Here is a 14,325-nt window from a genome sequence, read left to right as displayed (position 1 = left end):
TCTCTTCTCTGCTAGTCCAATGCTTTTTCTACTACACAATGCCTTATGTGCAATCCCAAATTTTGCGTTTTAATATCTCTTCAAAAAGTTTCACGAAATTACATGCAACCAGAAAATAAGATATACAAACAATGGGGTATACAAATCCATCTTGCCCTACAAAAAAAAAGTAGGCAGTGGGAACAGCTAGGTGGTACAGTGAATAGAGTATCAGTCCTGGAGTCAGGAGGACCTGAGTTCAAATCTGGTCTCAGACACTTAACACTTACTAGCTCTGTGACCTTGGGCAAGTCACTTAACCGCAATTGCCCTGAATTCCCTCCTCCAAAAAGACAAAAAGTAGGGGGGAAAGGGGGATATAAGATAGCGTAGACTGGTATTCAGTATGCTTGCCATCTTGGGGGGGGGGATAGGGGAAATATGGAGAGAAAATTTGTAACTCAAAATCTTATGGAAATGAATGTTGAAACGAATGTTGAAAACTAAAAATAAATAAATTCCGGGGAAAAAATTTTCATGAAACAAACTGAATATTTTGTATCCAGTTTTTGCTGTATTTGGCTCTATCAGCATTCTTGAGACAAAAGGTAAGAAAAAAACTATCAAAACCACAAGTAGAAAATCTTTTCTTTAGGGCAAATTCAGTTGGTAAGGGGTAGGTAATGGGGTATGTTCCCCAAAAGTCCTGCTGGTAATCTGTAGGAGTGGAAGGAGAAGGTGGATGCAGAGAGAGGGTTACCATGGTGACAGGATCTTGGGGTTGGTGGGCATTGGCAGCTGTACTCATGTACCTGTGTGGTCTCACGGGGGACCACAAAGTAGGGGGACAGAAGTCACTTTAGGAAGGAATGGCCCCTCCACCTCAGAGACATTGGCACTCCAAGTCAAAACCCTGCTCATTCCATTCTAGTTACAGCTTTGCATTCTGTGGAAGATATCTGCCAGCATACAGTGACAGATATCTATGAGAATCAATTGAAATTGGTTGCTGGTTTGCAGGGACAGGCGAGATTGCAATGAATCTGTTGATTGCAAATGCACTCACCTGGTACAGGCTGGAAGCTATCATCCACATTGTCTTCAAGTAAGACAGTGGTGGGATCAGAACTGTATCTCTGGATGAAGCTTTCTTCTTTCACAGGGCAAGTCTGCTGGCACAGGAATGAAAGTAGGCATAGCATTACAGCAAGATGGGAAACAATGCAGCCCAACTCTATGCCCATCAATAAATGCAGTCACTTATGACACTGATTGGAGAAAATCTCTTTCAACATTTTATGGATCTTTGATTTCTTTGGTGTGGGCCGGGGAAATACAGGAAGAAAGGTTTAGAAGGAACTATAAAAGTAAGATTATGAGTATGTATTCAGACTTACCCCATTTCTATCAATGCATACTGTGGCAGAATTATTGCTGGTAGCACTCTGAAAGAGAAATTCAGAAATTTCTTTTAGGGAATGGGGATGTAAATTTTAAAGATCTTCCCTGCCCCTAGGCTAAAGTGCCCCTGGAGCCTGGGCTGGGAGGCTTGTTTTTCAGTAGATACTTTTTGATTGGCCAGTGGGTCCAAAAGGTTGTTACATTCTCTGAGCCAGGAGAAGGCTATATAAGCCCTGATGTGTAGCTTTGTTTTGGGGCTCACTTTGAGAAGTGTTCTGTGATTTGATATGGATTCTGGGAAGCTGTTGTTCTGAGCCCCCCAGCTTTGAAAAAACCCAGATGTTGAAACCCAGATGTTGACTGGGTATGGATGTAATGGTTGGACAGTTTGAAATCTGTCTACTAGATCTGTTTCTGTCTTGATAACTCTGTCTGTGTACTTTGAAGTTCGGGGTGCTGACCTTTTCCCCTGAACAAGGTAAACGATATATGTCTGACTGATTAAAGTAAGCTTGTTAACCCATTTTGAGTTGCTTTCCTTTAACAAAGCAGATCTAAGAACCTGTATTGGCAGCAAACCCTGAGGACGCTTGGGGTGCTTGCTGCTACAGGAACACACATCACACAGTCCCATCTCTATCCTTGGGAATCCTTACCTTCCTGCCAAGGCTCCAAAACATCAAAACTATCAGCGAATAATGAAAATTCCTTATAAAACGATGGTTTGGAGATAGACAAGCGAGCGGTGCCTGGTCGCTTGACTCCATTCTGCCCTAGGTTTGAATGCTTTTGTTTTTGTAAATGGGATTCATTCACGTGGGTCTGTGCATGGTGACACCATGGATGCGGCTTTGGTGAGAACAGCTTCTTACCAGAGAGCTTAGGAGAGGCGTGCGAGATGTTGAGGGGCTGTTGAAGAATCCCTGCTGTGGAATAAGGTACTCGTCTGCATCTACGATGTCTTCCATGTCCTCCTCTTCCATCAGGGTTCGATAAAATTTGGAGTCCGTGGGGCTTGGTAAGTGCATTCTTTCATCTCCCTGTCAAAGAAGAAGGGACCCCGTAAGGAGGAGCACTTTACATATTACTATCTGAGCTATATTGACTTCATTTTAGCTAGAAAAAAATACAAATATAATTCCTCTTTGGGGTACATATGGGACAAAGGTTACCTATTTTGGTTTTAGTTCATATAAATCTGAAGTCCAGTTTTACAAAGAGGTAGAGGCTAGCCACCTGCAAGGCACAGAACACTGGGCAGGATCCCATCATCCTAGGTTTCAAAATATTTTCAACACTACTGTAATGGTAATGGGAATTTGAAGATCTTCCCTACCCCCAAAGTTTCTACATTTCCTTCCAATTCTAAATCTATTATCTTGTGATTTTAAGCCTATATAATAACATTTTAGTGGTGACTAGCTGAGAAAAAGTGTAATAAGAATGGGATTTAGGTTAGGTAATGGGAAGAGTGACTGAATTCCTTCACAGCAGCATCAGGAGGAGAGAAAAGAGGGGAGGAGCCACCTAAAGAGGAGGTGGGAGAGAAATAAACATATATTTCGTCTACTTTTCAATTAGGTCTGGGGTTAACTCCAGACTTCATACAGCCACTGATCATTAAGAATTAATGCTTTGATGGGGCGGCTAGGTGGCACAGTGAATAGAGCACCGGCCCTAGAGTCAGGGGGACCTGAATTCAAATCTAGCTTCAGACACTTAACACAAAAACTAGCTGTGTAACCTTGGGCAAGTCACTTAACTCCAATTGCCCTCCAAAAAAAAAAAAAAAAGAATTAATGCTTTGATTGGGAAAATTGGGGGGACTGAAGACCTGGCATTGTTGAGGGACACAGCACATATACAAAATTTTCTGAATTGGAATCTGGTACTAGTATTTTTAAATCTTTGTTGGGACCCATTTACCCTCTCATTTAAAATAAAAAACCTGTAGTTTCTAGGCCTCCATGTTACAAACAAGATTAATTTCTTTGATTACCAGTTTGAATCTTAGTAGAGAAGCAGAACGGTAATTTTTTCTAAATTGGTAAATTTGCAGTTATTTTACCACCTTTTTTTTTCCTCTCATCTCAAAGAGATCTAAGTGAAGTTAAAGTTAAAAACCAGAAAGAGAGCATTTTTAATCATGTTTTGGCTTTGTTTAATTGTCATTAATTGGAATGTAGGCGACTCAGAGAATGACAGGTCACCTTATGAAGTTTGATAAAACCTCTCATTTTAGATATTGGGAAACTGAGGCCCTGAGAAGTAAGAGAATTAGTAAATGGCAGCAAAGACTCAAAATTAAGTCTTGTAATCAGCCAAAGTGGCAGATGGATCACCTTCTGCCTACAATAAGAAAGAGTTATCCTAGGTTTTAGAGCTGTTAAAGGTCTTCTAGGCCAGCAGTCCAATTCTATTATTCTACAGATGAGAAAGCTGATGCCCAGACAATTTACATGAGCTATCAAGAGTGCAAAAAGTGTAAAGGTTAAGATATTGTAGGTTTTTAGAGTGGGAAGGTATCTAAGCAGTCATTTATCCCAATCCTTGACTTTTACAGAGAAGGAAAATGAGGCTCAGAGATGAAGTGACTTGTTCCAGGTCACAGATGGGATGGGACTATACCACAGGCCCCATAACCTTATATCTAGTATTGTTTACAATTTGTGCTATTTTACAAATACATCATAAATGTAGAGTTCTAATGGAAATTAATACTAGAAGTGATGATGATTATTCCAGACGTCCCTGTAGAGGATGGGAGATAATGTAAAAGACTTAGAATAAGGACCCCATCTTTCCTTTCCCTTTTAATTGTGTCCAGCATGGCTCTCTGCACACAGATACAGTGTAAAGATGATGGAATCTCTTTAGAATTCTGACATTTGGGCTAATGACATAATATCCCATCATTTCTGAATGGTGTTGTCCAGCAGTGGTGTTACCCAAATACTCAAATGGATCAATGTCAATGTTCCCTCTAGTGATACAGATTACAACCTGCCCATGCTTGTCCATCCTGTCAGACTCATGCCCATATCATCCTATAAGTTCATCACAGAGGGTTCATTCAATGTTCTGGAGGTCAACCTCACTTTCTCAACACCAGGAAGATGCCAATGGAAAACTCAGACTGTCCATCGGTTGTTCCTTGCTCTTAATAAATGACCATATCTTCTTTTTTTATTCATATTTCTTTGCTGATATCCCTTATTCCTGTTCTCCTTGTTTTTATTGTATTATAGTCTCTTTCCACTTCTCCTGGGCTTCTCCACCAGCCTCTTTGTGATACTATTGTTAAATTTTTTGGTTACTGTAAAGTTCCATAACTCTTGGCCACATAGCAACATTGGATAAATAAATTAATTAAAAATATGAGCTTTTTGTTTCTGAGAGAAATTTGGGGTCATTAAAAGAATTTTGTAAATTGTCAAAGGTAATCCAGTATCTTCTCCTCCTGTTCCAATTGCAGGTTAAATTCCTGGACACAAATTTTATGTATATCTGCAACCTATAAGCAGTTAGACAATACAGGGTTACACTATATTTTTTATGTGGAAGAGAATGATTTTCTGTCTCTTGATTTGATTCTCATTAAAGATGTTTTCCTACTGAGCAAAATTTGAGCACAAAAAGTCATTACCTGTATAACAAGGTAGCGCTGAGGATCACGGGCCATTTTAGAGAATTCTATGATTAATTCACGAAACTTGGGCCGACTATCAGCATCTATCATCCAGCCTGGAGAAGCAAAGCAAAGCAAAAACAAAAAATAACCCAGTAAAAGAAAGCAATGTAGTTAAACATGGAGAAGGGAAATTAAACATGATAATTTTTAAACATAAGGGAAGTACATTTTAGTTCAATTAACCCCAGAGATTCTAGATAGTTTATACTATTTACTGCTTTTCAGGATGAATACTTCAGGTTTGATAGATAAGCACAGATCCCTGCTCAGTCAAAAGACTATTATGGGGTGAATTTTTCTATCTCCACTAATGCCCTCATCAAGGTAAAGGTGTGGGTTCTCAAAGGCTAGGTTAGTGGAACACAACTCCTACCAAATTAGAAAAGTGTGTGACAATGGATTGGGAGTCAGCTTTCTCAGAAAGAAGGAAGTTATCCCAGGAATCTTGAAGACCATCAGTCCTATTATTATACAGATGAGGAAAGTGAAGATCCCAGAGGTTAAAAGAGCTGTCAACACTTAAAAAAAAAAAGCTAGGAGAGAGACTTACCATCAAAATATTAGTCACTGGGGATGGTCCCTGATGTAACTCAAGAAAACCATGTGCTAGAGTCATTAAGTCATTATCTGAGCTGATGGAGGAGGTACCCATGGGGATGGAATCATGGTGCCTTGAAGCACTGAAGAAAGTGTAATTTTTTCATAATGATATTTGTTACTTCTGTCTTTTTATTGCCAATGCTTATCACAATGCCTGGCACATAGTGTTTAATAGCTTGTTGTTTCATTAATTGAATAAATGATTAATCAATGTCCTTCAACTTCTTCTTGGGGTTAACATGAACAATTTGTGCTTTTAAGCAATATGGAAGTTTCCCCAGACTCAGTACGCTACAAAGATCCCAAACTTTTTTCTATTCTAGCTAAAACCTTCATTCGCATGCACTATAGTCTTTGGAGAAGATGAGATGAGATGAGATCAGATCAGATATGCTCCTCTCACAGTTTCAACTTAGTAAAATATGAGCGCTCCAAGGATCTTGGGTTTGGGGAACTCCCTGCCCTGTACTTTCCATCACATCATGGATGATATTATATAATGATGCATCTCAGGAAAGACTGGGACTTTTGCTTCTTTGTTAAAAGGTGAAATTTTTAACCCTGACCCCACCAGCTGCTAATTGACATAGTCTATGCAATGACAGAATATTGAGAGACTTAAGAATTCCAAAATGAAATTCTAGTGCCTCAAGTAATGTCTTTCTGTTTATTCAACAGGATGGACGTAAAGCTATTTGTACTGAACTTGGAATCACTGGACCTTAGTTCAAATCACAGCTTTGCCACTACCTGTGTGATCCTGGGCAAGTAATTTAACCTCTCTGAGACATATTTTTCTCATCTGCAAAATGACAGGGTTGGATTTCATGAGCTCTAGGGTACCTTACAACCCTAAGTATTCTAGGGTTCTAGGGACACTTTTTGGAGCCTGCTACAATTCCTTGGGGGCACTAAGGCTTTGTCAGAGAAGCCAAGACTAAGGACTTGGGTTTGAACCTTGGCTTGGCTACTTACTAGGTCAAGCATTGTGGGAAACCCCCTGGCTTCAACCTTCCATTGTCTGATGGAATTAAGCAATAATGCAGATTGTTTCAGGGAAATGAGAGAGTTTTGCTCTTTTGATCTCTCTGTTACAAGACTAGTAGAACCACCCCTGCCCCCCACATATGCATAAAAATAACATTAAGCAATCTAAAATTTCAGACTGAAATATTAGCTCCCCCAGTGAGTTTGCATTTCTGCTTAGGTAACTGGAATTTCAAGCTATTTGCTCTGATTCTGGAGTCACAGGACCTTAGTTTGAACCCAGATTCCCTCATTTACTGGCTGGAAACCTTGCACAAGTTAATTATCTTCTCTAGGTCTCTGTTTCTTCAAATTGAGGCATTGGATTGGATGACGTGTAAATTTCCTTTCAGTTCTGGATCTATGATCTCCATGGACTTAGGTAGATTTGGCCTTCTTTATTTGATCTATTATTGCAGTATAAAGAGGGGTTCTTAACTCCTTTTTTTTTTGTCAGGTACCCCTTTGGCAGTCTGGTAAAGTCTGTGGATCTCTTTTCACAAGAAAAGTTTCTAAACACAGAATACTTATAACTAAAAAGGAAACCAATTAGGTAGAAATATAGTTAAAATAAAGTAGAATTTGTTATGAAAAGTATGTCTCTATATATGTATGTATATATGTGTGTGTATACACACACACACACACACACACACATCTGTGTAAATATATCCACACTAGGGATAGTAGGTGGACCAATGAATAGAGCACTGTCCCTGAAGTCAGGAGGAACTGAGTTCAAATTTGGCCTCAGATACTTAACACTAGCCTTGTGACCTTGGGCAAGTCACATAACCCTAATTGCCCTGCCTTCCCCCTCCAAAAAGCAATAAATAAATAAATATATCCACACATTTTAATTGTGTGTGTGTTGAGGGGGGGGTGGAGAACAAAGTAAAAAGTGCGTAGCAGAGAACACAAGAAAACTTACAAGGAAACAAAGAAAAGATGGACAGCTCTCAACCCATGTAGTATTTATTATATAGGCTTTCTTGAAATGTAAATCTATTGCTATATATTTTGAATCCTCTCTTATGTTCTGTTGTGCACATAACATGCTTTTTTCCCCCCCTTTTCTTATTTTGTATTTAAGTTTTAGAAATAAAAAAGGAGAAAAAAAAGAAATATAGTTACAAAAAAAACCAAAACCAGTTTACAGACCCTCTGGTTAAGAGACCCTGGAGAAGACTAATTACAAATAGATCAAGAGCTAGAGGGGCAGCGGACAGCTAGCTTCTGGGGGCAATGCAAAACATTTTAATCCCTTTTCAGATGAGGTCACTATAATTTCTTTCCTTATCTTTAGCAGTGTTTGGGTTGAACAGTTTCATCTAAATAGGAAACTACTTCCTTGTGGAGCTAAAGTTAACCTAGTAGAAATCATAGTTCCAGTAAAGATCTCTTTTAAACAACAACAAGACAAAAGAAAACAAAAGAGACCCAGAACAAAGGACTAGAAAACACATGACCATTTCTAATAAGAGTGTCCTGGCAGGTCTAGAGAGTAAACATCGGAATCAATTTCCAAGGCAGAGAAGCAGTGAGCTTCTTTCCATTCGGGTGTGTTTACTGTGCTTTAGTAAACACCCACACATTCTGTGACATGCCATCACCAAGCAAAAACATCCATATTGGCATAGCCAGGTGATGTTCATTATACTATGTAGTACTGATGTGGAGAGTCATCTCTTCAGAGCTTACTTCAAGGATGACGTTATTGGGATAATTTCTTTCATCTAGGCATCCATCTAGGCCAGACTTTGGGAAATATTTGAATTCAACAAAGTGGGAGTTTTCTTCCCATAAACTCACTGTGTACTGGACCTGATCCCAAATAGAAAGGGTGCTTCTAACAGCTGTATGTGGTTATTTAGTCTTAGGCTTAAAAAAAATTATAATAACTTTTTTTTTGAGCCACCCAGTCTCTGTGGAAACAGGCCTCCAAATGAATTCCCAGTGGTTTGGGATTCCATCAAGTGGCTGAGCCAACAGGAACTGTTCCTGCTATGGTACAAGCTAGGCTTTAGTTTATTTATAGACTTTCAAACCCAGACAAGTGTCAGGTCACATTGTTCAATGAGTCAGACTTCAGCCCTAGGAGTAATGGTTAAAGGGCATATTTATATGGGTTTCTGGGACTTTTGTCTCTTAATTGGAAATTATTCCAGGATTTCTACATAGACAAACTCCACCCTGCCCCCTCCCCCTTGGAATTTCTGTCAAACACAAGGGTATCATAACAGCCAAGTCCTTTCTGTCACACAAAGTCCTTCTAGCTTCATGGTGTCTTCTGGCCAGTTTCATGCTGTAACTCCTCATGTGCTCTACAATCCAGTTAAACCGACCAACTTACTGTTCACCATATACAACATTCCACTTCCCACTTTCATTAATTTGTACTGTCTGAATTTCATCCCGGGAATGATGTCTCTGTTTATCGCTGCCTCCTGGAATCCTTAACTCTCTTTTGTCAGTCAACAGGCACTTACTAAGCATTTATTACATGCCAGGCACTGTACTAAGAGTGAGGGGTACAAAGAAAGGCAAAGCCACTGTCCCTGATTTCAAGGAGAATGCAAATAATTGCACATCCAAGAGCATTATCTCCTACATGACATCTCTCCTAATCTTCCAATCTGAGTGCTCCCTTCGATCCCTCATGATTTTGTATGATGACTTATATGGTATATTTAATAACTTTTGGTTGTTCAAAAAGTCTTAGTGTAGTTTTCAGTTATTAAAGCTTTAAACTGACTAAGATTTTTAAGACACCCTGTATTTTTGTATTACTGATGACCGTGTATGTCTTTGCCCCTTGGTCGAATGTAATCTCCTTAAAGGCAGGTACTATTATGTTTTTATATCTCCAGAACTTAGCATAGTACTTTGCATATAACAGGCACTGAATAAATGATTGTTGCATTTAAATTAAATTAAAATGGAATGGAATGAGGCATGTGCATCCACATTAATCCAACTCACATTTGACCATGATCATGTAGACATCAATGGTGCAGATGGGTGGCTGAGGAAGACGTTCTCCTTTCTCTAATATAGATGAAATTTCACTTGCAGGGATTCCATCATAAGGTTTGGACCCAAAGGTCATCAGCTCCCAAACTGTGACACCTGCAGAAGTTGGGGGAGGGGAAGAAGGAAGAAAATGGTCACTTGTGAAGTCACTAATCATCCCTATTCTCTAGTCACCTAAAGGATTCCTGTGGTTCAATCTTTCTTCTAGGTCTATATTTTATCATTTGCCCTGGAGATGAAGGCTTGTCCCTTGTTGCAGTCAGAGGAGAACACACACACACACACACACACACACTCAAAAAGTAAGTGCCTGAAAGGGGAACACAGCAATTTGCCTGACTCCCAGTCAATCATAAAATACGATGTCTTCAGATTTGGTCACTGGATGAGCCTTGCCATAGAATTGCCTGGATTTTCCAAAGACCAGAACAAAAAGTAAATTTGATTAGTAAATCAAGTTATAGAAAAAAACCCATTGAAGGAAATGATCCTGCAAGGGTAAAGGAATGGATTTGGCCTTTTTTAGCATGATCCCTATAATCATATTAGCTTAAAGGGAGACAGAAAACACTGTTTTTTGATCTATGCCTTTAATTTATTCTATTTTTTAAAAACAAATCAGACTTCGGAATGCACAATGGAAATTGATTTTGCCTCAAATGGTTTGATACTCAGTGCCCTTTTTCATAACCCATCAACCTTGGGGAGGAAAAAAACAACAACACAAAGTTACCCCATAGTAAGGGATTCCTTTTTGGAAAGCTGAATTGTACATTTTTTGTTTAATCTTTTGTGTTTGGATCATTCTCCCTTTGAAGATGTTGTAATATGACCTGCCTCAACATCTCCTCTTTGGGTTTCATGATAAAGTGTAGAAAAGTGGACTTGTTGAAACGTGTAGTGGTTGACATGGGAAGAGACTCAGACACAGGATTGAAGTTGGGAGTGTAGGAGGGGAGAAAGGGGTGTGATGAGGGAGAGCCTTCCCCTGGACTAATAGGTGGAGCTTATCTTGCCTCTGGAGCTATAGAGAGTTCCAGAAAAAAGCCATAGCTGGGCACACACACACACCAAGTGAGCGAGTGTTCCCTCATGCTCCCTCCACCAGCAACAGTCTTAAGAAGTAACATTTGATAATATCAGTGTATTGGGGGTGGGGGGGGGGAGGAAGGAGGGGGTACTGGCTCTGAGTGAACAGAGCTTTCCTTAATCCTAGACATAAACCTGCCAAGATAATATAATCCAGGAAAAGGACAGAGGAAGAGGGAGGGTTTTGGATAGGAAAGGGGTGGGGATAATCAGTCCGTGCCAAAGACCCAATTCACTGAAATAGCTTAAAAAGCTGCCTCAAGACACTGAGGAGCTCCATCTTGTATGTCTAAGTGACAACACCCAGTTTTTAAGTTATAAGAAGTAATTGAGGTCAGACATAGTAAGAACAGTCCCTCAAACTTCATCTTCAACAGATATATCTAACTCCTTCCCTATCAAATACCATTTCATACCTCTGCACATCCACCTTTGGACCAAAGCTGTTAGAAGGGTGCAAAGTCTATATCTATATATGGGGCAAAGTCTATCTCTATATAGCTATATCCCTGGGCTCTCTCATATCTATAACCTAAGTTCGAATATGTCTCAGGAATTTATAAGTTGTGTGACTTGGGCAAATTTCTTAATCTCTTCCAGTCTCTGTATCCTGCTCTGTAAAATGGGGATAATAACAGTACCTTTCTTACAGGTTTGTTGTGAGGATTAAACAAGATTTTATACGTGTGTATACACACACACACATACATACAAACACACATATAAAGTGCTTCGCAAACTTTAAAGCACTATGTAAATCTTAACTATTATTAGTAATATAATCATAAATATTAATGCTTCCCCCCTCCCCCATCCATGCAATTGAATTACCAGGGAATATATTCTTGGCAGGAGTAGTATAGAATTCCTACTCAGGTATGTCTTGGACTAGAAGTGATAGAATCATAGATCTAGCTAGACCTATCTTTAAGGCCATCAAATCAAAAGCCAACCTCCCCCAACTTCCCCCATTGCTTTGAGTGACAAAGAGAGATTATATAACTTGCCAGGAGTTACATAGATACTAAGAGTCTGAGGAAGGATTTGAACTCTGGTCTTCCTGACTGAGCCCAGTGCTTTTTTGCAGAGCTGGAGTTTGGAACTACTTCTACTGATAAGAGCTCTTTCTAATACATCACTTTCTTAATTCCAGAGATAACTGGAAAATTTTCCATGGACAAAAGAAGTGGTCAGAAAATTCCATCTCTCCTTAAGTATAAATTAGTTCTCACTGATTCCTAAATGAAAAAAGTCATAATTGACCAAACAGCCATGGCTATCTGATGATTCAAGCACAGAAATTCATTCCTCTACTGGGAAATTCATCTGAGATCAGGTAAACTGAAATTGAAGTCTCCGTCTGGTTCCTGGTAAAGCCCATCTTTCACCTTCCAAATTTTACTTAAATCTAAACAATAGAATGGAATGTTTTCAAGAATCTATTTTTAAATACTTCCTAAATTCATTACTCTCCATGTGTACCCAAGCATGCGCACACACACACACACACACACACACACACACACACACACACACTCTCTCTCTTAAGATGTTTTAAATGTCTCCAATAGCATTTTGGGTAGCAGTTATTTTCAATTTTTTTTCTCTGTTTACTTAGTATATCAGATAGACAGAAGCCATTACATTATCATTAGTCACTGTCTTGAACAATATTAATTGGATGACAGAGCATGGAACACAAATTAAAAAACATAAAAGTCTAGTTTAGTCTCAGTCTAAATTCATTAGTACCTATGGTTTTGACTCACCATAGCTCCAGACATCACTTTGGTGGGTATAAATACGGTGTAAAATTGATTCCAAAGCCATCCATTTAATAGGCACCTTGGGATAATTAGAGAGAAAATAGCAAGACAATTAGGCCCTCCTCTTCAAAAAAATTAAAAGAAAAGCTGAATACAGGTATCCTCCCACCTGGAGGGTGGAGAAGACAAAAACACAACCTTCTATCACAGACCAACTATATGGGGCCTGTATAGCTGAGGACAATGATGGCATCTAAGTAGTAGGATCAGGAGATCAAGGATATACAGCTGCAAGGACCTTAGAAATCATCTAGTTTACCCCCTTATTGGACAAATAAGGAAACTGAGGCCTGAAAGGTAAGTAACTTGTTCAAGGTCACATAGGCAGTAAGCCCAGAAGTGGAAACTGAACTCATGTTCTTGGACCCCAAATCTAGAACTCAGTCCCCAGCAGCATGCTGATTCTTTTGCAGTTGGAGCGATAATAGCCAAATTTAGAAACCTGGCATGATTTTGGTCCATGCTGAATGTTTTTCTTTCCTGACAGGTCTTTTTTTTCCTATTAAAGTCAATCACATAAACATTTATTAGACACCTACATTATGTATGGTATTATGCTAGGTACTATGGATAGAAATAATAAATAATCTCTGCCCTGAAGGAGTTTACAAACTAAAGGGGAGATTCTGACATGAACACAAAGAATTCTGCTAGAAAGCAGAATGGGAAAAGTAAAAAAGTATCAGTTTCAGTACCAGAAGAAAAGTGAGTTGGAATTTTTGTAGCCAAGGGTGGAAGATGGGCAGGAAGTCTTCATGGAAAGGGGGACTTCTGAGGTATGTCTTGAAGAAGGGGAAGGATTTGCATAGGTGGAGAATGAAAGTAAGGGTTGCCCATTCCAACCTCGGGCAGCTAGGTGGTGTTCTGGACTTGCAGCTGAAGTTCTGGACTTGGAATCAGGAAGAACTGAGTTCAAATACTGCCTCAGATACCAGCTAAGTGACCCTGGGTTAGTCACTTAATTTCACCCAGACTCATATTCTGCTCAGTAGAATGAGGTTAATTATTCTCACAGAATTGTATTGAGGATCAGATTAGATAAGGTAAAGCACTTAACAGGGTCATATAAATGTTAACTGTTATTATTTCTACTCCAGATAGTGATGCATGGCTTCATTGAATCATAGGGATGATGGGAAAACCAGCACTCGGTTCGTGGGTGGGGTGGGGTGAGTCAAGGTAGGTACTCTCCTCCTACAATCTTCCAGTAAGGTCATTTTCAGGATGCCTCACCTAGATAGCTTGGCTATGACCTGAGAAAGCATCTCCAGCCCTTCCGAATGCCAGCCAAAACAACCCTTCTCTATCTTCCCCCTTCTGGGTTTCAGTCTGATGTCCCCTTAACTTTCCTTTGAGAAACAGCTCCTGGTCCTTATGCTCTGACTCCATGGAGCTGCTTCCTTTTCACCTTGCCTCACCCCTCTCATCTGGCTAGTGTCTGAAAAAGACATTCCACTAGACACATTTTTCTGGCTGGTATAAACATTTATATAGAAATGGCCTCATGTATCTAAGTCACATAGGTTTGAGGCCTGGGCTCCCACCCAACTTACAGTATAGAAGTCATATACACATACATATATATATGTATATATGCATAAATATGTGTATATACGACTTCTATAATCAAAACTTTGTTCATTGGCACAACCTGGCTGAAAAATGCAGCCTAGAGTGAAT

At 39.4% G+C, this 14,325-nt stretch overlaps 1 protein-coding gene across 1 annotated transcript in view; it reads right to left on the bottom strand.

Annotated features, from left to right (window-relative positions):
• The window catches only part of EGFR (epidermal growth factor receptor), an 84,810-nt gene that overhangs the window by 11,651 nt on the left and 58,834 nt on the right, over nucleotides 1–14,325 (bottom strand). The window contains exons 19-24 of the mRNA XM_069083732.1: nucleotides 12,589–12,664; nucleotides 9,680–9,826; nucleotides 5,027–5,124; nucleotides 2,253–2,420; nucleotides 1,377–1,424; nucleotides 1,046–1,148 (exon numbers count right to left, since the gene is read on the bottom strand). Of these exons, the coding sequence (XP_068939833.1) occupies nucleotides 1,046–1,148; nucleotides 1,377–1,424; nucleotides 2,253–2,420; nucleotides 5,027–5,124; nucleotides 9,680–9,826; nucleotides 12,589–12,664 (640 nt within the window). The remainder of the gene's footprint in view (nucleotides 1–1,045; nucleotides 1,149–1,376; nucleotides 1,425–2,252; nucleotides 2,421–5,026; nucleotides 5,125–9,679; nucleotides 9,827–12,588; nucleotides 12,665–14,325) is intronic.

This window comes from Petaurus breviceps, unplaced genomic scaffold (genome assembly GCF_028583685.1).
Source record: "Petaurus breviceps papuanus isolate PSGF00001 unplaced genomic scaffold, PetGlider_PUasm1.0 174, whole genome shotgun sequence".
NCBI classification, from domain to species: domain Eukaryota; kingdom Metazoa; phylum Chordata; class Mammalia; order Diprotodontia; family Petauridae; genus Petaurus; species Petaurus breviceps.
The sequence above is the reverse complement of the archived record's forward strand: the minus strand, read 5'-3'. Positions and strand labels throughout refer to the sequence as shown.